Below are 25,596 nucleotides of genomic sequence, written 5' to 3' on the forward strand. Positions count from 1 at the left end.
TATCTTCTTGATTCAAGAGACACTAGTGAGTATGAAGGGGTTTCTCATTGTGGTTTTGCTTTGTATTTCCCTGATGATTAATGATGCTAAGCATCTCTGCATGTGCTTATTGATCATTTGTATATCTTTTCTAAAGAAATGTCTGTTCCGACCCTTGGCACATGTTTTAACTGGATTATTTGTCTTTTTATGATTGGGTTTTAAGAGCTTCGCTGATAGCTCATTTGGTAAAGAATCCACCAGCAATGCAGGAGGCCTTGGTTCGGTTCCTGGGTCAGGAAGATCTGCTGGAGAACGAATAGCCTACCCACTCCAGTATTCTTGGACTTCCCTTGTGGCTCAGCTGGTAAAGAATTTGCCTGCAATGCGGGAGACCTAGGTCCGATCCCTGGGTTGGGAAGATTCCCTGGAGAAGGTAAAAGCTACCTACTCTAGTATTCTGGCCTGGAGAATTCCATGGACTGTACATGGACTGTCAGTGTTTTCAGTGGGGTCGCGGCTTGTTGAGCCCATCTTCATCTGGCAAAAGTACGGGCTGCGCTGCCGCCAAGGATGAACGGAGCACTAGGAAAGGTGCTGTGTCTGAAGAATGATACCATTTTTAAGCAAGCCTTTTCCCTCTTGAGGTTCAGAACTTCAGGAGAGAATCCCGTCTGTTCTGCAGGTGACATTCTGTTGACCACCAGTCGGCACTACAGGTCAAAGCCCACGCATGGCATTGGAAGATACAAGCACCTAGTTAAGCCAGAAGAGCCCAAAAAGAAGAAGGGAAAAGTGGAAGTAAGAGCCATTAATGTGGGGACAGATTATGAATATGGGACTTTAAACATTCACCTGATTGCGTATGACATGGCCCTGACAGAGAGTTATGCCCAGTATGTTCACAACCTCTGCAATCATCTCTCCATTAAAGTCGAGGAAAGTTATGCGATGCCCATCAAAACCATGGAGGTGTTGCAGCTTCAGGACCAAGGCAACAAAATGTTCCTGGACTCAGTTCTTACCACCCATGAGCGAGTAGTTCAGATCAGCGGTTTGAATGCTACGTTTGCAGAGATTTTCTTGGAAATAATCCAAAGCAATCTTCCTGAAGGAGTCAAATTGTCGGTGAGGAAACAGACACTTTAGAAGGAAGAGTTATTCTTGATAATTTTCTTTTTCCCATTTATCAAAAATACAAGTCTGGGTTTTTGTCGTTGTTGTTTTTAGTTTCGTATCTTAGGAAATGGTGTTACCTGCTACTTATTGATCAAAACATAAATCTAGTTGACATCCTTGATATCACTTTCCCACCTCTGCTATATCCAATCCATCCATTTGTTCTGTTGGCTCTGCTGTTAAATCATAACCAAAGTCTTCTTCTCTTATCTCTATTGGTCCAAGCCACTGACATCTTGCACAAGGAGTACTACTGGTCTCTGAAAACTTCTTCTCCTTCCACTCTTGTTCCTCTAACATTCATTCTTCTCAGTTGTCAGTTTGATCTTCAAGATCTTAAATTTGATCATGTTACTCCTTGTCCCAGGAAGCCCTGTAGGTATTTGATAGATGAATGAATATTAAAATACATACTCCATCTTAGTGATCAATGAGATGGTGGAATAGAACAAGGTTTTGATTTCTGTTTATCTGGATTTGCTGACCTAACTACTAGCCAGAAAAACTATGAGTCAAATCAGTTATTTCAGCACAAATCACTTGCCATACCCTAACTGAAGGAAGGCAGGAAAGAAAGAGAGAAGGCTGGCCTTGAAAGATGACATGGTAATGAGTGAAATGGCACTGCACAGGAATGCCCAGGACAGGCTTGCATAGACAAGGGAAAGAAGATCACATTTGGCTCCTTACATGGTGTAGCTCAGTTGGTAAAGAAACTGCCTGCAGTGCAGGAGACCTGGGTTCAATTCCTGGGTCGGGAAGATCCCCTGGAGAACGGAATGGCAACCCACTCCAGTATTCTTGCCTGGAGAATCCCATGGACAGAGGAGTCTAGCAGGCTACTGTCCATGGGGTCACAAGAGTCAGACATGACTTAGCAACTAAACCATCACTGTGGTGTAAATTATGCTAGCTTCTCACTTTCTAGAGCTTATAAAAGACTGAGGCTTGAAGTTCTATATCCCTTTTTTTAATTTGTTTATAATTTTATTTATGTATTTATTTGGCTGTGCTGGGTCTTCATTACTGTACGGGCTTTTCTCTAGGTGCAGTGGGCAGGGGTACTCTCTAGTGGTGTGCAGGCTTCTCCCTGCAGTGTCTTCTCTTGTTGCGAAGCACAGGCTCTAGGCTCACAGGCTTCAGTAGTTGTGGCACATGGGCTCAGTAGTTGTGACTCCAGGGCTCTAGAGCACAGGCTCAATAGTTGTGGTGGGTGGGCTTTGTTGCTCTGTGGCATGTGGAATCTTCCTGGACCAGGGATCGAACCCGTGTCTCCTGCATTGGCAGGCAGATTCTCTACCACTGAGCCACCAGGGAAGTCCCTGAATTCTTTTAATTTTTTATTTTATATTGGAGTATAGTTGATTTACAATGTTGTATTAGTCTCATGTGTACAACAAAGCAATTCAGTTATACATACACAAGTGTCTATTCTTTTCCCATTTAGGTTATTACAGAATATTATGGAGCTCAGTATTTCTTATCATTCTGCCTAGAATACATTACCAATTAGTGGCCATTAGGAAGGAAAAGGTATTTTAACAATATCTGTGTAGTGACAAACCTCAATTCTGGTTTCTTCTTTACTCCAAACTACTGCCGTGCTCACAACACCTCTGATACCAGATTTGTGAGATTTGTCTGGTGGCTTTTCTCATCCCATGAATTCTATGACATCAGCTGGGTATCCTACAGTTTTATCCAATTTTGACAGTATCACCGGGAGATAGTATCAGAGTCCACAGGTTAAGGGCTCAGTCCCATGAGACCCTACTTCAAATACCAATTGCAAGTTATAGGTCACCAGGTAACTCACAATTTCTGTTAGACTTGGCTGCAAATTGGAGGTTCTCATGATCTCTGGGAGAAGGCAATGGCAACGCACTCCAGTACTCTTGCCTGGAAAATCCCATGGACGGAGGAGCCTGCTAGGCTGCAGTCCATGTCATCGCGAAGAGTTGGACATGACTGAGCGACTTCCCTTTCACTTTTCACTTTCATGCATCGGAGGAGGAATTGGCAGCCCATTCCAGTATTCTTGCCTGGAGAATCCCAGGGACGGGGAGCCTGGTGGGCTGCCGTCTATGGGGTCACACAGAGTCAGACATGACTGAAGCGACTTAGCAGCAGCAGCATGATCTCTGCCCCCTTGGATTCAATTATTTGCTGGAATAGCTCATAGACTTCAGGGAAATACTTAATACGTTTACCAGTTTATGAAAAGATATGATAAAGAATACGGATCAACAGCCAGATGAAGAGATACATAGGGCAAGTTCTGGGAAGATTCTGAGCATAGGGAGCTTCTGTCCCCATAGAGTTGGGGTGTATTATCTTCCCTGTAGGTGTATGTGTTGATCAACCTGGAAGCTCCCCAAACCTGATGCTACTGGGATTTTATGGAGACTTTTTCAAGTGTGTGTGCATGCTCAGTGGCTCAGTTGTGTCCAGCTCTTTGAGGCCCCATGGACTGTAGCCTGCCAGACTCCTCTGCCCATGGAATTTTCCAGGCAAGAATACTGGAGTGGGTTACCATTCCCTTCTCCAGGGGATCTTCCCAAACCAGGGGTTGAGCCTAGGTCTCCAGCATCACAGGCAGATTCTTTACTGTCTGAGCCACCATGGATTAACTCCATTTCCAGCCCTTCTCTCTTCTCTGGAGAATGGAGGGTTGGGCTGAAAATTCCAAACTTCTTACCATGGCTTGGTCTTTCTGGTGATTGGCCCGCATCCAGGAGCCTACCCAGAGCCCACCCAGAGTCATTAGATTAAAAGATGCTCCTATTTGTCTTATCACTTAAGAGTTGATAAGGGATTTAGGAGACCTGTATCAGGGACCAGAGGCAGAGACCAATAGCTTTTCTATTATCACACAATACCCCATGAAGAAAGACAACTTAAAGCAATGCATGACACTTGATTAGATCCTGGGTCAAAAGAAAGAACATTTTGGGGACATTTGGAGAAAGTTTGAGTACAAACTGTGCATTAATTATTGCTGTGTAACCAGTCATTTCAAAATGTGGTGGCTTAAAAGACCAATGATCATTTAATTTCTCACAATTTCTTTGCTTAGGCATTTGGGAGTGGCTTGGTTGGACAGATCTGGCTCAGGCTGTATTTTGAGGTTGTATTAAGAGGTTTAACTTAGGTTGCAGGATCCACTTCCAAGGTGATTCATTCAAACGGTGTAAATTAGTGCTGGCAAATTGGCTCCTCTTCATGTGGCTGCTTGGGCATCCTCATTATATGGCAAGTGGCTTCCCCTAGAATGAGCAAGCCAAGAGACCAAGGTGGATATTGTAATACCCCTAGATTTAGAATCACAAACCATCACCTCCATCCTGTTGTAGTCTATTTGTTACAAGAACCAGCCCTGATTCAAAGTAAGAGAGAACTGCATAAACGTATGAATACCGAGAGATGAAGATTGAGTGCCATCTTGGAGGCTGGCTGGTACAGATTTTATATTAGATGAACATTATATGTATTTAAATTTCCTGAATATTATCACTATAATGTCCTTGTTCTTAAGAGAAATGTGCTAAGGTATTTAAGCTGAAATATCAAAATGTGAGCAATTCTCTCTCAAATGGTTGAGCAAAAGTAATCATAAATAAAAACAACTGAAAACACCCTATTGGGGCTTCCCTGGTGGCTCAGTGGTAAAGAATTTGCCGGAAAATGTAGGAGGCACAGGTTTGATCCCTGACCTGGGAAGATCCCACATTCATTTACTCACCACAGAAGACCAACAAACTCTACAACTAGGACTCCTCCTCTCGACCTTGCCCGAGAGCCAGTTGTTCAACTTTTATCAACACACACACATTTACACACACACACATACATATATTTGCACACATATAGTTAGAAAGACAGAGACAAAGAGAGAAAGAGAGGGAAGAAACAAACAAGGCAAATGACAAAAACCGGGCAACCTAGGGGAAGAATACATGGGTGGATTCTTACACTACTATGCTATTCTTGCAACTTTTCTATTGATTTAAATTTTTTTCAGATGAAAAGCTGGGGAAAAATTTAAAATATGATCAGGGAAAATATGTAGAAATTTAGATGAAAAAATATTGGTCATTAGTTGATTTAGTTAAGTTGGATGAAGTGCTTTTACGATTTATTATAATATTCTTCCTATTTTGGTATATTCTTAAAGTTTTTCATAATAAAAAATTAACAAAGTGTATATAAAACAAATTAATATACAAAGGCAGTTAACCAGCAAGAAACACTGCCAATACATGACAAATGTTAAGGGCAAAAATGTTAATTGAAATCTGCTAATTAGGCTTAGGTGAAGCACTACAAGAGACAGTACATATTCAAAGGACAAGTGTTTGCAAGAAAATCTGAATGTTCAATAACCATACTAGGGATAGGTTGCCTCTACTTTTATAAGGCCTGAACCTTAATCCTTCATTCTACTTGACTTCTACTGAGAGTCAAATTGAACAACTGAACATCAGGAATTTGTGTTTTGTACACAGTAGGCAATTAATATCTATGAATGAATTAAGAGAAAAATAGGTCCCTGTCCTGCTCTCTTTCTAGATAGGTAACTCCATAAACAAGCACTAACACCCTCCTGGCCTAAGACAGAGAGAGACCGGGTAAAGAGAACTGTTGCTCAGTAGCTCAGTCATGTCCGACTCTTTGCGACCTGAGGGACTGCAGCACACCAGGCTTCCCTGTCCTTCACCATCTCTTAGAGCTTGCTCAAACTCACGTCCTTTGAGTCAGTGATGTCATCCAACCATCTTATCCTCTGTCGTCCCTTCTCCTTCTGCCTTCAATCTTTCCCAGAACAAGGGTCTTTTCTAATGTCAGCTCTACACATCAGGTAGCCAAAGTATTGGAGCTTCAGCTTCAGCATCAGGCCTTCCAATGAATATTCAGGATTGATTTCTTTTAGGACTGACTGGTTTGATCTCCTTGCAGTTCAAGGGACCCTCAAGAGTCTTCTCCAATACCACAGTTTGAAAGTATCAATTCTTTGGCACTTAGCCCTTTTTAATGGTTCAGCTCTCACATCCGTACATGACTACTGGAAAAACCATAGCTTTGACTATATGGATCTTTGTCAGGAAAGTCTCTGCTTTTTTAATATGCTGTCTAGGTTTGTCATAACTTTTCTTCCAAAGGGCATCTTTTAATTTCATCACTGCAGTCACTGCTGCAGTGATTTTGAAGCCCAAGAAAATAAAGAGAAAATAATGAGAACCATGGAGAGCCCAAATGGAAGGATGGGCATTACAGCTCCTGAAGAAACTCTCCTTTCCCCCAGAGATGGAGCAAGGAGCAAGTCCTGCTTTAAAGTCATAAGACCTGTACGGTCACACCACACTTGATTTAATGATTTGTTGTTGCCATTCTGAAATTTTTAAACTTCTACTTATTATTATTCTTTTTGCCTGAGCTGTGCAGCATGTGGGATTTTCTTTCCCTGATCAGGGATCTAATTCATGTCCTCTGCATTGGAAATGGAATCTTAACAGCTCCCATTAGACTGCCAGGGAAGTCCCCATTCTGAAATTTTTAATCATTTTATCTTTGGACTTGGATTTTGCAAGTTACACTGATGGGACAAGGGAACTTGTATGAGCAGAGGAGAGAGATATAATATGAGTTTCTACTCTCTCTTGCTATTCTGTTTGCATATAACATTCTGGATGTCCCATGAGCACAGAGCTCCCACTGATTCCGTGATGCCTGGGAGCCCAACAAGACTCAAGGCAAGAACAAGTTAAGTGAGTTCCACCTACTGGAGGGGGAGGGAGAGGCAGGGCACTCACAGTCTTGAGAGGCCCTGCTGTGTGAAGCAGAACTTGATTTGAATGCAGAAAGAAAGAAATGGTGCTCTAGATATCTAGATATAGAGCAATGGTGCTCCCTATCTTTATCTATATCTGCATATAGATATCTGTGAAGAAAAATGTTTGCTTGGTGATGGCTGGCTCAATCAATGGATGGACAGTTGGACATACATATTGCAAAGGGAAAGAATAGAGTCTGTGAATATATATATATATATATATATATATATACACATATACATACATACATTGTTGTTGTTCAGTCACTCAGTCATGTCCAACTATTTGATATCCCATGGACTGCAGCACACCAGGGTTCCCTGTCCTTCACCATCTCCTGGAGCTTGCTCAAACTCATGTCCATTAATCAGTGATAGGATCCAACCATCTCATCCTCTGTTGTTCCCTTCTCCTCCTGCCTTCAATCTTGCCCACCATCAGGGTGTTTTCCAATGAGTTGACTCTTCCCATCAGGTGACCAGAGTATTGGAGCTTCAGCTTTAGCATCAATCCTTCCAATGAATATTCAGACTTGATTTCCTTTAGGATTGACTGGTTTGATCTCCTTGCAGTCCAAGGGATTCTCAAGAGTCTTCTCCAGCACCAATTCCAAATCATCAATTCTTCAGTACTCAGCCTTTTTTCATGGTGCTCTAGATGTAAATGTAATTTAAACATTGAGTAAAGAATCCTATGGATCCTTTCTTATTCATGTTACTTCCCTGAATTAGCTAACCACTAACGTGGAAAGCTATGACATAGAAGGAAAGGGCAAAATGGTGACCCACAGTTTTCAAGTGTTTGCTTATTCACCAGTAAACTAAAGGTAGAGAATTGGGAGAATGTGTGTGTATCAACACATGAAATAAAAGCAGTTGAGTTAGTTTTATCCAGTATTTCTACTGTTTTATTTAGTAAGCACAAAATCTTTATGTATCTTTGAGCTACAAAATACAAATTGTGTAATTTCACTGTTCTCCATACACATTTAATGCTCTCAAATTTGTATTTAAAATGGACACTGCACAATAAAAAAATGAATGGTAAAACTTATGATAATTATCTAAAACTTTTTTATTTACTTAGAATGATATTAAATAGCAAATTAAAAATACATTAAGTTGAAAGAATGAAGCAGAAAGCATAAAACTTCCTATTTTAAAAATGACCTCTTTCATCCTTAACTTGCTTCTAGCCCCAGTCAGCAAGTGATCTCTCAAGGGGCTTTTCTGCAAGGTGACAAGCCTTTCAACACATTTTTAACATACAGAGTTGTATACTTGCTCCATCATTTCCCTGTGATATTAAGATTTGCTTATTAATCAATCCTCTCAGTGGAACAGCCACTCATTGCTTGAGAGGAGATTGTTTTCTGCTCCCTACAGGCTCAAGCCAAGGCTTATCCAGACCAGAACAGCCTGGCAACCATGGGTTGGACACGTGGCTTTAAAGTTTAACTTTACACAAACAGTGCATGCAGCCCAGGGCAAGGTCCATACAGATAGGTCCCGACAGCCTTCCCTTTTAGTGCCTTGATGGCTCTGGGTCATCGAGGCCTTTAAGTTTTGGTTTCTACAGGAGGGATTTCAGAGAGATAGTGCTGCTTCTCTTGGCCCTGTGGCTTGTAGCCAGTTGGGTAACTGAAATTATTTACTCTTCATGCTCTCCAAGCATGAAGCCCTGAGGAGGGAAATAGAAGAGGCAGAAAGTACCTTTCACCTGAAAGTTTGCAGGACAGCTGGTGGAAAGCCTGGGACATGATGTCAGAAGCTCTGTTCTTCTCAGATGTGAGACTTTGGGCAAGGCTCTCTTTCTGTCTATGCCTCAGATTCCTCATTTGCAAAGTGGGAGCAATGATACTGATCCTGCCTGTTTATTGAAGTTGTTGTGAAAAGTAAAATGGGATAATTTTATCATAAAGTTCTTTTTAACAGCAAAAGCACAACCAAAGTTATAAAAGCATTAAGGATGAAGGGTTCCAGAAAACAGCTTCAAATTAATGTCTTCAATGAACTCAACCAATGCTTATTAAGTTCCCACCATGCTAGGTTCCATTCTAAGTGATGGAGATACAGCAGTGAACAAACACTTTATGTGGAGAATTTGTAGTTTGTTATCCAAAGATAACTGTGCAAAAGAGGAAGAGTGGAATTGCAAGTTTAAATCCGATCATATGGCAGTTTGCAATAATTCTGACCACTGACAAATCAGGCTGTCCTGGATCCACATCCCCTTGCAATGGACTCTGCTGTTCCTGACTTGCTCATCAGAAGCCCGTGCCCTAATGAGTCTGGAAGCTTCCACTCTTGCCTTTTTGAAACCTTCATGCTGTTGTGTGAGGAAGCCTGGACTAGACCATAAAAGAATAAGATCCTCCATGAAGAGTGAAGCCCTGCCTTCAGCAGCACTGAGGCCCAGCTGCACAGATGAGGCAATTTATATGTTCTGGTCCCAGTTGAGCTGCCAGATGATTGTACCTCAGGATTATCCTGATGAACCCAGCTGATCTACAGAATTGACAGAAATAATAAATCAGTGTTTTTACGAGGAGGCCAAAGAAAGGAGATGCTTCTCAGAGAAAGCATCTCTGAGAAGGTGAAATGTAAATAGGAAGAGAAGAAGGAAGAAGCTGTTATGGCCTGAATGTATGTGTCCTCCCCAAATCCCTATGTTGAGGCCCTAACCCTTGTGTGGCTGTACTCAAAGATGGGACCTTTCAGGACGTATCTGAGGTTAAACCAGGTCATGAGGTTGCATGGAGGAAAGGCCATGCGTGGACACAGCAAGAAGATGGTTGTCTGCAAGTCAGGCAGAGAGTTCTCACCAGAAATCAAATTGGCTCAAACCTTGATGTGTGCTTCTGTCTTCCAGGCCTGTGAGAAAATAAATGTCTGTTGTTTAAACTGTCCTGTCTGGGGTATTCTGTCATGGTGATCCGGGGCAGACTAAGACAGAAGCCAGGCAGGTATCTGGGGGAGAGCAGGGCCACAGAAGGAACGGCTGGTGCAAAGGCCCTGATGTGACGGCCCGCTCAAGTGTTGATGCTGAGCGCAGGAAGCAGGGGCAGAACCAGAGGACACGAGATCAGAGAGCAAGGCGTGCAAATCAGCAGACCATTGCAAAGCTTGGCCTTTTACCCTCGGTTAAAAGGAAAGTCTGTGCAGGTTTTTGGGGGGGTGTGATATGTTTTCAAAGGACATGCATTTCTGAAATATTTGACTTTTATGTAATGATGAACACGTGCTACTTTTGTAATCAGAAAAAAAAACAAAGACATTAGAACACTTAGAAGGCTACATATGAATAAACAAACAAGTACGAGCTATGTCCTTTAATGCCAACTTATGGGTACAGAGGAAAGAGGGGAGGGAGAAAGAGGAAGAAAATGGTAGGAGGCAGAGATCGCAGCTGATTAAAATGCTTGTCTCGCTGTGTCACTGCCCTTGGATTCTCTGAGGACCTGTGTGTTCTCTGTCCTCCCACTGGCAATTGCACGCCTGTGCAACTGGCGCCTGGCATGAGATGGGGGCAGAAGATGGGGCAAGAAGAGAAAACAAAGCCTGGGTTGAATTTTTCTTGAGAGGAATCAAGTACATCTGATTATCCCAGCATTGAGCATATTGCCCAGCCTATGGGAGAGGAGCTAGGTTATTTCTTGAAGAAATGAATGAACTGACCTGAGAAGACTCCCTAAATTATTCTGTACCCCACTTTCCCCATTCTCCCCCCTTCTTTGTGGGTAAAACTGAATTCTAAAAGGGATCTTTAAAACAAAGAATGGATGTAGTGGAGGGTTGATCTTTAACATAATAAAACAGTATTTAAGTCCTGTATGCCTCATGACTGTTTCTAGTTTTAAAAACGTAGTAAATTGGGCTGAACTTTCAGGATCTCAGAGTTTCTCAGATAACTCTTTACATTACATTGTTTATTTCTAAGTGTGGATTGAGACTGGTGGTGTTAAAAGTGCAGTTATCAAATATTAAAAATAAGATGCACATATACATATATTGACATGAATTCTTTAAAAGAAGCAATGACCAGCTATTTGTAATCACAGAGATGATTTTTTCACCCTCTTGAATAAATTAGAAAAGGTTGAATAGTTTCAGCCCCAGTGACCAGTCTTAGGTACAAGTTTTAAGTTAATGAAAAGAAATACAAAATACTGATCAGCTTAGTGAAGGGTGACAGAATATGCCATCCCCAAATATGCTACTTTGGCATGAGGATTATTTTGAGCTAAAGGAAACTGAGAAGAAGCAAATACAAGAAAAGCTCTCTGCCCACCCCTATTTGCCTAAAAACGAGACTACACTTGCAAAGGTTTCCTGTCCCTCCTCTCTACTAATAAGGACAGAAGTTAATCCCTGGGGACAACTCTAGACCTCTACCAGCTCAGAGATAGCACCAGATGATCTATACAAGTCTGGCCTAAACTAGCCCTTATTTCATGGGTTTCCCAGGTGGTTCAGTGCTAAAGAATCTGCCTGCCAATGCAGGGAGATTTGGGTTTGATCCCTGGGTGGAGAAGATCCCCTGGAGGAGGAAATGGCAACCCACTCCAGTATTCTTGCTGGGATAATCCCATGGACAGAGGAGCCTGGCGGGCTAGAGTCTATGGGGTTCCAAAGAATTGGACATGACTAAGCACGCATGCAGTAGCACACTGGCCCTTATTCACCATTAGGTTCCCTATATATTTGCCTTCCCACAATTTGCCACCTTAGGAGCTCAAAGTCTTTTTCCATTGTCTTGTCACCTCTCTAAAACTTTATTGTTCTTTTGTTAAAATGCTATATAAGCCCAAGCTCTAACCACTCCTTTGAATTACTCTTCTTTAGGTGTATCCATGATGCACTTAGTAATAAACTTCTGTTTGATTTTCTCTTGTTGATATCTTTTCTCAGTCTGATTTACAGGGCCCTGACAATGAACCTAAGATAAGTAGAGGGAAAAAACGTTTTTTCCTCCCTTATGCTGCTGCTGCTGCTAAGTCGCTTCAGTCGTGTCCGACTCTGTGTGACCCCATTGATGCAGCCTGCCAGGCTCCCCGTCCCTGGGATTCTCTAGGCAAGAACACTGGAGTGGGTTGCTATTTCCTTCTCCAATGCATGAAAGTGAAAAGTGAAAGTGAAGCCACTCAGTTGTGTCCAACTCACAGTGACTCCAGGGACTGCAGCCTACCAGGCTCCTCCGTCCATGGGATTTTCCAGGCAAGAGTACTGGAGTGGGTTGCCATTGCCTTCTCCGTTCTTCCCTTATTCAGTTCAGTTCAGTCGCTCAGTTGTGTCCGACTCTTTGCAACCCCATGAATCGCAGCACGCCAGGCCTCCCTGTCCATCAGCAACTCCCGGAGTTCACTCAGACTCATGTCCATCGAGTCAGTGATGCCATCCAGCCATCGCATCCTCTGTCGTCCCCTTCTCCTCCTGCCCCTAATCCCTCCCTCCCTTATACCAGCAACCAATTCCACATACCCTGTACAAGTAAAATAGTCAACATGCCTTACAAGGACCCAATAAATAAGCCCAAGACAGAGTTCCTTGCAGCTGTTCTTTGGAAATCAGTCTTCAGGCCTTTGGCCAGATGGGTCATTGAGTCTGACCCAAGTTTAGAGAACTACTTAGAAACATTCATAACCAACCGAAGAGGGTTCTTATTAATACAAAGTCTGGTTCCTCTGACTTGCTAAGTAAAATAAACAGATTAATAAATGTATGAAAAGCTTCTTGTGAGACATAAAGTCCCCAGTGACTTGTCTTTGTTGGCTTTTGACAGGAGAGAAAGGCATGATTAGTTCCTACTTGTGAAGTGTCCACTTCCTGAGCTCTAGTATAATTCAAATAGCTTTATTTTCCAGATTTTTTTTTTTTTGCTTATGGACAGATCCTCCAAGTAGTTTAGAAACATTATTAATAAAAACCACTAAAATATATTAAGCATTCAAAGTGCTAGACATTGTCTTAAGTGCTTAATGTGTGTTAACTCATTGATTCCACACAACTATGCTATGAGATAAATGTATCATTAACCCCATTTCACAGATGAGGAAGCAAAAGCACATCCATGTCAAGTAACTTGCCTGTGAGACAGTTCCAGTCACTAGAACCCTGGCCACTAGGCTGCGGTTTTCCCATTTCAGTGACAAAGAGCAGATCATTGAACAGTTGGCATGAGGCTCTGTCTGAGGCCAAGGAAATTAAACTCACACAATGAGATTTTAGCAACTAAGAAGTCAGTATCAGTAGGGTTAACTCACTCTGTAAGCTTCCCCAAAGCATCTGCAACAGGTCTGATTCACTGCAATTGAGCACACATGTTATTTACTATATCTTTAGCTCTGGCTGGTGGAAGAACTGAGGCCATAGTTAGACTGTGTCATTGGGCTAATTTTATTCTGTAAATAATAGAATAACTGTTTACAATATTTTAGAACAGCTCCACCTTTTCCCAGGCCCATAGACTTATTGCTCCAGATACAGAGTTTCTTGATCGGTACAGACTTGAAATTTAGTCCTAGAAATGACAAGATTCTCCTGCTTGTATTGGTCGTCCATGAGTTATGTTAGCTCGTAAAAGCTCTACTCACTTTTTACAAGGGGTCCAAGTTATAAAACATACATTACTGTTTCTCAAATAGCAGGTCATGTTTTGGTGAAAATTTGTTCCATCAAACTGAGCTGACTTTAGGTAAGATAGTAGAACAAATTTAAATGGATAAGGAAGGAAGGCAAAAAAAAAAAAAAATCAAAATACAAATCTGGAGGTGGCAATTGTAGATACAGGGATACCAGCAGTGGAGCCGCGGGGGAAGGTGGTACCTGCTTTCTTCTTCTTAGATTCTTTCATGTGAAACTGGGTTCTTTCTCTACATGGACCACAGATATCCCATTTCTCTTCCAGCCCAGATAGTGGAGTATAGTGACTAACAGAAGAAATCCAGTAAAACTAAATGTCAGGATGATGCAGGCTGGGTTAGTAACAGCTTGAGAATCTGGGTCTGAAATGCCAGGCTGGACAGGAAAGTCACATCTGCCCAGAGGGCCTGGCACATGTTACTGTTTTTGTGCACCCACCTTTCTGGACCTGTTGAATGTCACTCTCTGCCACGTTTACTCTGCATCACATAGCCCAAACAGAGCTTTCTCATTTCAGAATAAATGACCACGAGTAAAGACAGTCATGCCTTGAACATTTAGTGAAGGTACTAATTCCATTACCTTGGGTGGAGTGCCCTTTCATAACTGTCAGGCAGCCGAACAGAGGAAGCAAGTCGTAAGGCTAAGGGCAGATGCTGAGACACATAAAAAACTTTTCTCTAGTACTAAAGAATGAAGGAAAATCCTAGCCTGGGGCAGATTTATGTAACCGGATGTCAACACAGATTTCAAAACCTCTTTTGGAATTGCTGACAGAGCCCCAGACATCCGCCGTGTAGTTGGGTGGAAGAGCCGAGCTCTGGTTTGTGACCAGTATCTGCCACTTATAAGGTGGGACCAGAGACAAATCAGCCTCTCTGATACACAGTTTCTTCATCTCCTAAATGGGGATAATGCCTTTGTTGTAGTGGTCTTGTGAGGATTAAATGGGATCAGATAAGTCATTGTCTGCCTTAGCAGTGCTCCTGTCACCTGCTGGCTAGGTGACCTTGGGCAGATCGCCTGTCTTCACAGTTTCTTCATCTCCTGTTATTGTTCAGACACTGTCATGTCTCTTTGCGACCCCATGGACTGCAGCATGCCAGGCTTCCCTGACCTTCACTACCTCTTCGATTTGCTCGAACTCATGTCCATTGAGTCAGTGATGCCATCCAACCATCTTATCCTCTGTTGCCTCCTTCTCCTCCTGCCCTCAATCTTTTCCCAGCACCAGGGTCTTCTTCATCTCTATCACAGGGATAATCCACACCTCCCAGGTCTGCATGACAAGTAGTCAATAAATCAAAGTGAGTTGTATTCCTCTAGCATAGAATCCGAGCTATGATTATTCCTACTTATATTGTCCAATCTACTTTCTATCTTCTTCCACTTTCAGAAATGGAAACTTGAAACACAGAATCTCCCAAAGAATCTCCTAAAATAACAGCAGTTGCTTAGAATTGAGAAGTGGAAGGTAGAAGCCTGATTATGCATCAGCTACTTGTTAGGCAGAGATGAAAGCACTGTCTTCAACTGAATTTCCTGCCGACCGTGATGATAAATTAATAGCGAACTATTCAGGCACTGTTTATCTCTAGGGAGCTCTAGTCATTGTGCTGACACAATCTTCACAACATCCTGGGGAAGAGAGGATGAGTGATTTAATCACCGTCTTCAAGAAGATGGAGGGTTATCATCTGGCTGGTGACCAGCTGTTTTCACCACAACCAATGCCAGATAAAGAGCCAGCAGGCCTAAATTGCTGCAAAGATCTGAGTTAAACCCTTCAAAATACATCTTAAAGAGAGTTCCACTCAGGCAGTACTTCATTTCAAAGTACTGAATCCTGAGGCTACTATTTACAGTTTTCCAGTGGCAAAGTGAGAAATGTATTTGTTTACAGTATCTACACAGTTTGGCTTAACACCTGGGTGATTCCTTTGGGCAGGTCTACCCTTGAAACTACTCCAGCCAACTTTCATGACAGGCTACTTGGCAGTTTCCCAGGGACATTCAGAAAAGGCTCTGAGCAGGTTATCCCACGGCTGGGTGAGCTTCAAGCAGCTAACCCAGACCCAGTCTGAAGGTTAAACAATGAAATGGATTTAGCTACCTGAGTCTGTGAAGGGTGTCCGTGTGTTGAGCACGAGTGTGTATGTCACTAGAGTGGTTGTAGGACCTTCAAAACCTCAGGTTCTTGGGAGAATGATATATAATTAATTATAAGCAGTCAACTATCACGCTTCCTCTCTCTGGTTGCCATGGTGAATGAAAGGTACGGTTGCCTTTCTCCTTAAGGGCCTGATTCGGAAATTGCATGTTCCACTTTCATTTCCACCTTCTGGGCTAGAATTAAGTCATTTGGCCACATCTAGTTTCAAGTAAGTTTGGGAAATAATTTATTTTACACATATTTTATGTTTTCAGGTGTTCACTGAAAATCCCATGACTAAGGAAGTTGAGAATGTATATTAAGGAAGGCTAATTGTCTCTGTCACAGTTGGGGATAAAAATAATGCTAGCTGAATGTTATTGAGTACTTACTCTCTGCCAGACAGAGTCCCTTAAATCATTCCGTCTTCACCAAAAAAAATGCCATTGGAAGGCATTATTATTTCCAGGCTTCCCAGGTGGCTCTAGAACCCCCTGTCAATGCAGGAGATGCAAGATACTCAGGTTCCACCCCTGGGTCAGGAAGATCCCCTGGAGGAGGACATGGTAACTCACTCCAGTATTCTTGCCTGGAGAATCCGATGGACGGAGGAGCCTGGTGGGCTACAATCCAAGGGGTCTCAATACTTGACTTTGAGTCACGACTGAAGCGATTGAGCACACATGGACACACATTATTATTCCTATTTACAGATAAAGCAACTGAGGCTTAGAGAGGTTAAGTTACTTGCTATGGTCATACAGCTGAGGCCGAGGCAGGATTCAAATCCAGACACTCTCACTCCAGAGCCTGACATCTTGGGAGTAAAAAAAAAACTAATTAGGGGGCAGTTTTTATCAGAGAGGTCCTGCACTGTGGGAGGGTGGCGAGTCATGAGTCAGAGATGAAGCCCTGCAGGACTGACCAAGCAAAACAGCTTGCTCATTTCCACCAGCAAGTTGTAGCTTACCTGGGGCAATTTAGCGACTGTATTTCCAGAAGTAGTAAGGATGAAGACGGGACCACTATTCCTCTTTGGAGTTTTAAGACTGGCCAGTTAAGGGGCTTTTCCCCCTGATGTTGGTGGTATGACCACCTCCCCAGCCTAGGCCAGACTTGAGGGGCGAGGGCTCTGGCCTTCTGCCTCCTCCCCACCAGCAGACACTGCTCTAAATATCTAATGTGCTGTCCCAGAAGGGCCACAGCTGGCTAGGCCAGATGGGGCCACTTCTTTGTGTCACAGTCACAAGTTAGAGGACGTTTGAAAACTGTTTTCCAGGGTTTTTGTTTTTTTTTCCTTTCCTTCTTCTTTTCATGAAAGGGGGTTTTGTTAGTACAGTCTTTGTTTAAGGATGATAAAGGGACCATTTTATTGGAATGAATTACTGACGCAAGCGCTGCCAGAGGTCTGAGGGAGAGGACAGCCCTCTGGCTTCACTTCAGCAGGTGAATGGAAACAGCCAGTGGGCGCTGGTCTCAAGGGCACTTGGGAGCTTGCTCCATCAGCAACTTTGAGTTTAGCTGCTGGCTGAAGCTGAGTCCAGGAGAGGCAGTCAGAAAAAGTACTAGCAATAATACTAATAAAACATAAGACTTTTTCCTTTGCACATGAAAAATGTCAAATGATCAGGAATGTTGCCCAGGGCTTACAGAGAATGAACTCTTTCTACCTATTATCAAATTGCTAAGAATCACCTGCAGTGCAGGAGACACAGGAGATGTGGGTTCAATTCCTGGGTCAGGAAAATCCCCTGGAGGAGGAAATGGCAACCCATTCCAGTATTCTCCCCTGCAGAATCCATGGACAAAGGAGCCTGGTGGGGTACAGTCCATGGGGTTGCAGAGTCAGACGAGACTTACAGACTGCTGCTGCTGCTAAGTCACTTCAGTCGTGTCCGACTCTGCGACCCCATAGATGGCAGCCCACCAGGCTCCCCCGTCCCTGGGATTCTCCAGGCAAGAACCCTGGAGTGGGTTGCCATTTCCTTCTCCAATGCATGAAAGTGAAAAGTGAAAGTGAAGTCGCTCAGTCGTGTCCGACTCTTAGCGACCCCATGGACTGTGGCCTACCAGGCCCCTCTGTCCATGGGATTTCCCAGGCAAGAGTACTGGAGTGGGGTGCCACTGCCTTCTCCGACTTACAGACTACACAACAACAAATTACTACTACGAATGGGGCCCCAGTAACAATCTCAGCTCGTCTTTCTGAACCCCTGAAAAAGCCAATCCTCTCCGCTAAGCCAAAACTGAATGTTGATGGGAAAAAGTCAAACAGCTGAAAATAAGCCAAGTTCTCAGGGATTCGCATATACATGGAACATTTAAAGATACTTCAAAATAATTTTCTTCAAGTGGTGCTCAAGGAACTTTAGAAGATACAAAAATGCTAGTAAGCCAAACTTGTACATTTTAACTTGTGTTTTCCCCATGTCTAGAGTGTGCAGTGCCAACATAAATTTGTGAAGACATATGGGTTGATGGTATATTTGGGCCCATAATCTCATCTGCTGTTTTATTGAGACTCCAAGACCCAGCCCATTTAAAATCTGTTGGATGAATCAGCATTTCTTAGGAATCCTCTTTTAAAATACGGCTATTTGCAAACGGTGGCAAGGAATGCGGCATTTAAATCAATTGACCGTGAACTCTTCAGAGTTCAAGGAAATCATTAAGGGCTGATAAAGTCAATAGAAGTTTGGGTAAGAGCAAAGATACCCCTTGATATTGTTTGAAGGCATGTAATACCAATCAGTTCTAAGTGACTGAACCCCAAGTATTGATAAAGAAACAGGTGCCTAAGGGCAGCTGCCAGTGTCAAGCTGTGGGAGGGTCAGAGTCTGGGTTCCTCCAGGCCTCTCTGACAAGCAAGTTGAGCTGTGGGAAGGCTGTCACCTGTGCCTACAAGAACAACATGCACTTTTTAGAGAGGAAAACAAGCTTCCTAGTCCATAAAGCAAGGATCCTAAGATCTGGCCTGTTTATCTCACAAGTGAGGCATCCTTCTAAAGATGTTGTACCAATTTTGGGTGGTGGCCTTACTCTTTAGGGAGAACAGCGCCCTGTGGGGCTGGTGGGGAGGAAATGTCCAGGAGTGTTGACAGGCAGAGTTTCCAAGTGCAAACTTCCCTGAACCTCCACTTGAACCAAATGTGCCCCCTCCCAGCTGTTATTCATGCACAGATTCTGTACGCCTTCTACATGACAACTATAACCAATTATTTGTATTAGTTGCCTAATTGATATGATCTCACACAGTCTGTTATAAACACAAGGCTGTGACTTATTCCAACAGTGAATCCTCAGTTCCTTGAATTTCCAAGGCACAAAGTAGGTACATGATCAATACCAGTGAATATATCAGTGAATGCTGAGAGAAATGGAAGATGCCTGATCCGGAGAGAACTTGCTTACACCAAAACTCAGTCACGGTCCTCTGATTTTCTAAACCTGGCCTTTCAAGTTACTCTTCTACCTCAAGTCTTCTAGGAAGAGAGGGAGTGGCCAGGATGCTGACGCTGGGGTCGGTTGCTCATTCAGCCACGGTGGCTGCAGCTTCTATCAGTGATAACGCCTCTGAAGGTAAATATGCAGAAGCTATACAGTAGGCAAAGACCAGCACCACTTGCAACAGGCCAGCAGCCCCAGAGATCAATTTAGGGGAGGAAAAGCATGCATGCAAGTCCATCTTTGCACATTCTCTGCAGAATCTTTCAAGCCATGCTAAGGTGTGATGAGAGACTATCCAAGTGTACAAAAGCCTATGAAATACCTGCCAACCTATACAGACAGGTACCAGGGAATTTTTTTGATTTTCTGAGATCGATTTAGCTACTTTCTAAGTTAGATAAAGAAGGAAAAATCATCACCCAAAAAGTACATTCTGCTAGCATTTCCCTGAACATGACCCTTCCTAGCTGCAGACAAACACAAGAAGTACAGCCTGTCACTAAAATGAATAGAAATAGTTTTCCAATTCAATGAACTACAAATCCTACTTTTTTCCCCACAACAGTGCAAAGGGTAAGTAATTTAATGATATTTGCTTTGAATTTGTGTTATCTTCCAAATGGTGATAAATTGGAAAGATGTTAGTCATTAAAACATTAAAATTTTATTTTGGTTGTAATTAAATTTATTTTAAACTAACATTTTCTATTTATTGGCAGCTCTATAGTAGTGATAGAAAAGCATATCATATGATCAGAACTCCAGACTATGAAAAACAACTATTAGTAAGGAGAGAGTTCTTTTTTCTTTGATATTTATTCTTAAAAAACAGACAAACCAAACTCTCTCAATGATCTACACTCTTTTGCTGCATTTCAGGTCTTCAAGAGTGTAAAATCTATAAAATGGGATTCTCAGAAGTGGTAACACCAGTTAAATATTATAAGAAGTACTTATTTTAGGTGCTTGAAATTCAAACAAAAAAGAAATCAGTATTTCAGCAAATCTAAATTTGCCTGATGTGCCTTCAGTGGTCTGAATTAAAGCATTATTATACCAATTAAGCAAAGTAAATCAAGACACCTCAAAAAAAGGTGGTATAGTAAGAAAATGTCAATTTAATCATTTACTTTAGCAGGCAAGCAATTTGTAAACATTCAGTAGCGGCAGCATCCAAGTTACAAACAATTTAAAAAGAAACCAAGATTAGTGATTATAATTTTTCCTTCCCTTTCCCCAGAAAAAAGAAAAAGAGAGAAAAGATTTGGAAGTAAATGACTTAAAACACTACAAACGCTGAACATTCAGTTATGTCTTCTATCAGCCTTCTATGCGTCCTCTCCCTGTGTTGTATTTTTAGAGGTGTATCTACTCCTAAAATGCATCATCTTGCAATAACTGGTACATGAACATCTGCAATCTAGGAAGTGGTTCCTGCACACGTATGTGCATGCAGGATCTCAGTTTAAATCCCATTTGCAAAGGGAATATTTATATCTTGATTCAACGCTTCTTTGACTTCGAGGGGAAGGGTGTCAAAAAGGTGATCTTCCACCACAAGCCCACTTTTCTTGAGCAGGCGACACTGGCCCAGCTGGGCTGGCAGGCGGTCCAAGCAGTTCCCCTTTAGCTCCAGCTGGGTGAGCTGTGACAGCTGACCGATCTTCTCTGGGAGGGATGTGATGCAGTTCTGCCCTAGATTCAAAGTCCTCAACTTAACACATTTAAACAGCTGTTTCGGCAGAACGTCCACTTTGTTCCCCGTGATATGCAAATGCTGCAGGTTCTGAAGCAATCCTATTTCTACTGGGATCATGGAAATGTTGTTGTAACTCACATCTAAGCATCTGAGTTTCTGTAAACTAAACACTGCCACCGGTAGGGATTCCAGCTTGTTGTTAGAGAAATAAAGTGACTCCAAGTTTTTGACGTGGGTGATGGAGGGTGGAATGGTGACAATTTTATTATGCCATAATTTTAAACAAGTAAGTCGTTTTAAATGCTGGAAACTGATGATTTCTTCAATTGTGCGGATGTTATTTGACTTTAAATCCAGTTCCTGTAAGTTAGAGAGGCTGAAAATAGCATGTGGAATTCTCTCTAGCTCACAGTTTTGGAGTTCAAGCTCGGCAACATTCATCATTTTCTTAAGGCTGTTCAGTACCAGGAGTTTAGTGCCGTCATTATGAATGACTAACTTGGTGAGATGTGGGGCCACATCAGTAATGTTGGAGGGGACTTTGGTCAAATTGCTCTTCACGTGGAGGATCTTAAGGTGCCGCAACTCTCGGAGAGATTCGAGGCCTATCATCTTATTGTTTTCAGAGTTCAAATTGCCTATCAAGTACAGTTCGCGAAGGTTTTTGAGCAGATACACCCAGGCAGGGATTTCTGCCACATCAGTGAACTTCACGTGAAGGCATCTCAAGTGATCACGGAGAAAGCTGAAAGCAGTCTGCTCCACTTTTGCAGGGCAGTGGCACAGGTGAAGCTCTTGGAGATTAGTCATCTGAGAAATCTTAGCAGGAAGTTTAGCTTCTGGAATCAGCTCGAGTTTTAGCACATCCAGGTCTGTGAGGTCAAAGACAGCATCAGGCACGCCGGAGAGCATAAACAAATGGAGCTCCTGCTTGTCCTGGGCGTTGCGTGACACGTGCTGCCTCAGTTTTTCAAATGTCCACTCGTGGTTCAAACTAATTTCCCGAAGTTTATTTTCACTGACTTCTGACAAGAACACCCCAAAACGCTTGGAATAGAGCTGGTCATACTGGTCTACCATGTGGAGAAGGAACGCAAAATCATTTTTGACATCTGGAATGTCACTGAAACTGCTCTCTTCTCTGACTTTTTCAAAAGAATATTCCTTCAAAGGAATCCTGAATAACCAGAAGAGAGTGTAGAGGCAGATAAAACCATACACACAAATAATGGATATGTAACTGATGAGCAGCTTTTTCAGCATGTACGCCATGTTGTGGGTGCACTCAAACACCTCGTAACCAGTCAGGTGCTCCACTTTGGGCTTGCAGACGTGTTCAAAGCTGATTGCGTTGACAAAGTTTGCTGTGTAGCAGAGAATAAAAATGAATTTGGCTGTTTTGATAACTGTTTGGACCACATAGAGTTTATAGATCAAGTCACTGTCTTCCACGTGAGCACGGAACTTCCGCACTTTCTCGAACAGGGCTTTGGCCTGTTCCCCGTCCTTTTTATCCAGGATGGTCATGCTGGGGACTTCGATCACAGGCTTCTCGGCTGAAAATTTGAATCCAGTCTTGTTGATCATTGGGGTGCTGGCGCTGGGGCTCCCTTCATCACTGCTGGTAGACACATGCTTTGGTAGAGTCTGGGCACCTGTTATTCTCTGCTTGTTTTCCTCCGAGTCTTCACACGCTGTCTCAGACAATGCTTTAGTAGTCCAAGGAGATTCAAAGCACTTTCCTAAGATTGAAACGAAATGCTCTACTTTTGAGCATGTTTTAGGATATTTGAACCAAAAGTTGCTACTGACCATGAGAATAATAGTATGTATAAGAGCAAGGTATGGAAAGTACTTGGAATACCACGGAAGGGCCAGATGGTAACACATCTGATTAATAAATACATATTGCTGGAAATCCAAGTTTGTTTTTCGGCCTGTTGGGTCTTTCTTCTCTTTCTTGGCCTCCTGATTTGGAGCCGTGGAATCTGCATGAGGATATGTGGCTCTGAGAGGTATGTCAGGTGTCACAGCGGATGCGCCAAAGGAAATCTCATTTGTCATCCGCCCATCTTGGTCTTGGTCTGTGGCTGATTCCATCTTCGGGATGTTGGTGGTAATGTCGGCATTTCCTGGTGTAGCATGTGCCTTTGAATTTATAGGAGCTGGCAATACTGGCAAGCAGACCACTTGATCTTTGGTAAGTTGCATGGTTCCTGCAAAGATGGCTACCATCAGCATAACAACAGCCAGGTAATCCATAAACACGTCCCACCATGGTTTCAGGATTCGGTAAGTTGGCTGAATGTCATTAAGTGAAGCAACTTCCGCAAGGGTAAACATTCCTAGAAAACAGGCAAACAAAAGATATTATGACACAGATGCAAATGAAAACATTAAGTGGCAAAATGCTTTCTATTTCTAGCCTCTTCTTCCAGCTTCTCCAATCAGCCAACCTCCCCTACACTCTACTCCTCCTACACACTGTTTTCTCTGCCTGGAATACTTCCTCCCCACTTCTCTCCACGAGCCTATCAGTTTATGTTGCCTTTCCCAGGAAGCCCTCCCTGATTCCTAGTATGGGTGAGGTGCTTCTTTGATTCTATGTACTATGAGAGAACTATGTACCTCTATCCATCACAGCCCTTATTATATTAGTAGAACCAACTGTTTACTTGTCTAATCCTCCCTAAGATTCTAAGTTCCATGGGCATAGGGATCATGTCCATCTTCCTTACTGTTATACAGCCAATGCTTGACACACAGTTGATGCTCAATTAATGAGACATTGTATTAGTTCTTGATCATCACCTTTATCGCCATCATTATAATCATCAAAATTCCTCAAGAACATTTATTCATGGTCTCCATATGGCACTGGGCAGAAGAGCATTTTATTAAACTTAACTGCAACCACAAGCAACCTGGACCCACACGAGAATAAAAACTATTAGCCAGTTCTCAACATAAACATAGTTAAAGGAACACACAGCAAAGAAGCTGTGGGATCCTTGTAATCACTGACATTTTGCAGCTATCAAACCTTCAGAGGTGGTTTTCAAGCACCTTGTACTCGGGACAGGTTTTGATCCCAAGAGAGAGAAGAGATGGCTGACTATTTTCCTAGAGAAGGAAGAAAATAAAAGATACAGGGTGGAGAACACAGCAGCAGAGTACTGTAATGTCACACTGACACCGAATGGTCACCAGCTCTGCCCCATGCATCCTAGCAAGGGTGACAACACCTGAAAAACCAACACCAGCACACAATGATTCCAGCCTCAGATGGCTCTTCTCTTCTAGCATGCTGCCCACAGCAGCCGCTCCCCAAAGGTTTTGTGCCCCTGCCATTTCCTTTCTTTTCCTGTTGAACTCTGACTTATTCTTCAAGTCCCAGCTCAAGCACTACCTCTTTCTCAAGTTCCTATTGTACACTCTAAAAAGAATCTATTTCCAGTGTTGGCCTCTTCAACTAGCTCTTGAGCTGCTACTGGGTAGAGACTATGTCTTATTCACCCTTGGGTCTACCGTGTCCTGCTCTCTGCCCTTAAGAGCAGAGAAGGCAGTGATTAGTGATGATGATGATGTCAAGGAGGATGATAATGATAGCAGCTATCATTTGTCATCTTCCTTCCATATACCAAGCATCATAGCAGGAGCTTTGTATCTTCACAATCCCCTGCTTCTGTACACAGCACTTTCCTGAAAATGAACATATTAAATTTGAAGCTTTGGAGGCTGAGGGAATGGTTCCACCTCCAAAATGCTACACAGTCTTACAATTCCTAAAATTAAAAATACAGATAATACTGAAGATGTGAGGATGTGGAGCAATTAGAAGTCAAACACTTTTGGTAGGAGTATGAATTTATACAAATATGCTGGGAAAATTTTTTTGAATATCTACCCAAACTGAATATATGCACACTCTATGGCCCAGCACTCCCACTGCTAAGTACACACCCATGAGAAATACATATACCCATCAAAAGACATGAATTAGCAATCACAGCAGCACTCTGCAACACCCCTAAACTGTAGATTTTCCAAACGTCCATCAGCACTAGAACAGAAAAATCAGATGTGGTGCATTTACAAAGTGGAACATCAGGCAGTAATGAGAATGAATGATCTGGTTACATGGGTGTATTCAATATACATGGGTGTATAAAACGTGATCTATACACTTAGGCTATGTACCTTTTTGGTATGCATGCTTTAACTTCAATAAGGAGCTTCAAAAAGAAATGGTAAAAGAAGCTGCAGTAGAAACAGCTGCCCTAGGAATGTGCTGGGACACCACACTGAGGCTTTGCCTCACCCCTGTCCCAAGGCACACCCAGGCCAGCTGGGGTCACAGGCCGGGAGATTCAGTAACTTCCTCCAGCAGCCTGCCCTTACTGTCCTCTCCCTGGCCTGAGAGGAAGGGCCTGCTCTCCCTGGGGTAAAATCTGCCATAGAAAAGAGGGTGCAGAGGTATGAAGATACAATGTGCAAAAGTGCTGGTTGCTAACCGTTGAACATACACCGATGGACTATAAATGGAACATTGCCTGGATTCCATCTAACCTTCACAACATTACTTTAAGCTGCCTAAGTGTTATCGCTTTCCTTTGACAAGCAAAGACATAGGCTCTCAGGAGTTAAATTGTGCAAGTCAAATAATTA

The 25,596-nt window shown here is 42.7% G+C and overlaps 2 protein-coding genes across 5 annotated transcripts in view; one reads left to right on the plus strand and one right to left on the minus strand.

Moving 5' to 3' along the window:
* Nucleotides 1–480: 480 nt before the first annotated feature.
* Nucleotides 481–1,128, plus strand: LOC133245189 (large ribosomal subunit protein mL48-like). The gene has a single exon (XM_061413161.1). It carries the CDS (start codon nucleotides 553–555, stop codon nucleotides 1,126–1,128), a length of 576 nt encoding a protein of 191 aa, XP_061269145.1. The 5' UTR covers nucleotides 481–552.
* A 19,199-nt stretch (nucleotides 1,129–20,327) lies between these two features.
* LRRC8D (leucine rich repeat containing 8 VRAC subunit D) overlaps nucleotides 20,328–25,596 on the minus strand; it is a 131,562-nt gene continuing 126,293 nt past the window's right edge. For all 4 annotated transcript variants that reach the window (XM_061411290.1, XM_061411288.1, XM_061411289.1 and 1 more), the window contains exon 2: nucleotides 20,328–23,273. In XM_061411290.1, coding sequence (XP_061267274.1) covers nucleotides 20,695–23,271 — 2,577 coding nt within the window. In that variant the 5' untranslated portion in view covers nucleotides 23,272–23,273 and the 3' untranslated portion in view covers nucleotides 20,328–20,694. The remainder of the gene's footprint in view (nucleotides 23,274–25,596) is intronic.

Source organism: Bos javanicus, chromosome 3 (assembly GCF_032452875.1).
Source record: "Bos javanicus breed banteng chromosome 3, ARS-OSU_banteng_1.0, whole genome shotgun sequence".
In the NCBI taxonomy this organism is placed as follows: domain Eukaryota; kingdom Metazoa; phylum Chordata; class Mammalia; order Artiodactyla; family Bovidae; genus Bos; species Bos javanicus.

What these genes read in the sequence shown, in the direction of transcription:
- LOC133245189 (XM_061413161.1), top strand. Translation starts at nt 553, where the DNA reads ATGAACGGAGCACTAGGAAAGGTGCTGTGTCTGAAGAATGATACCATT.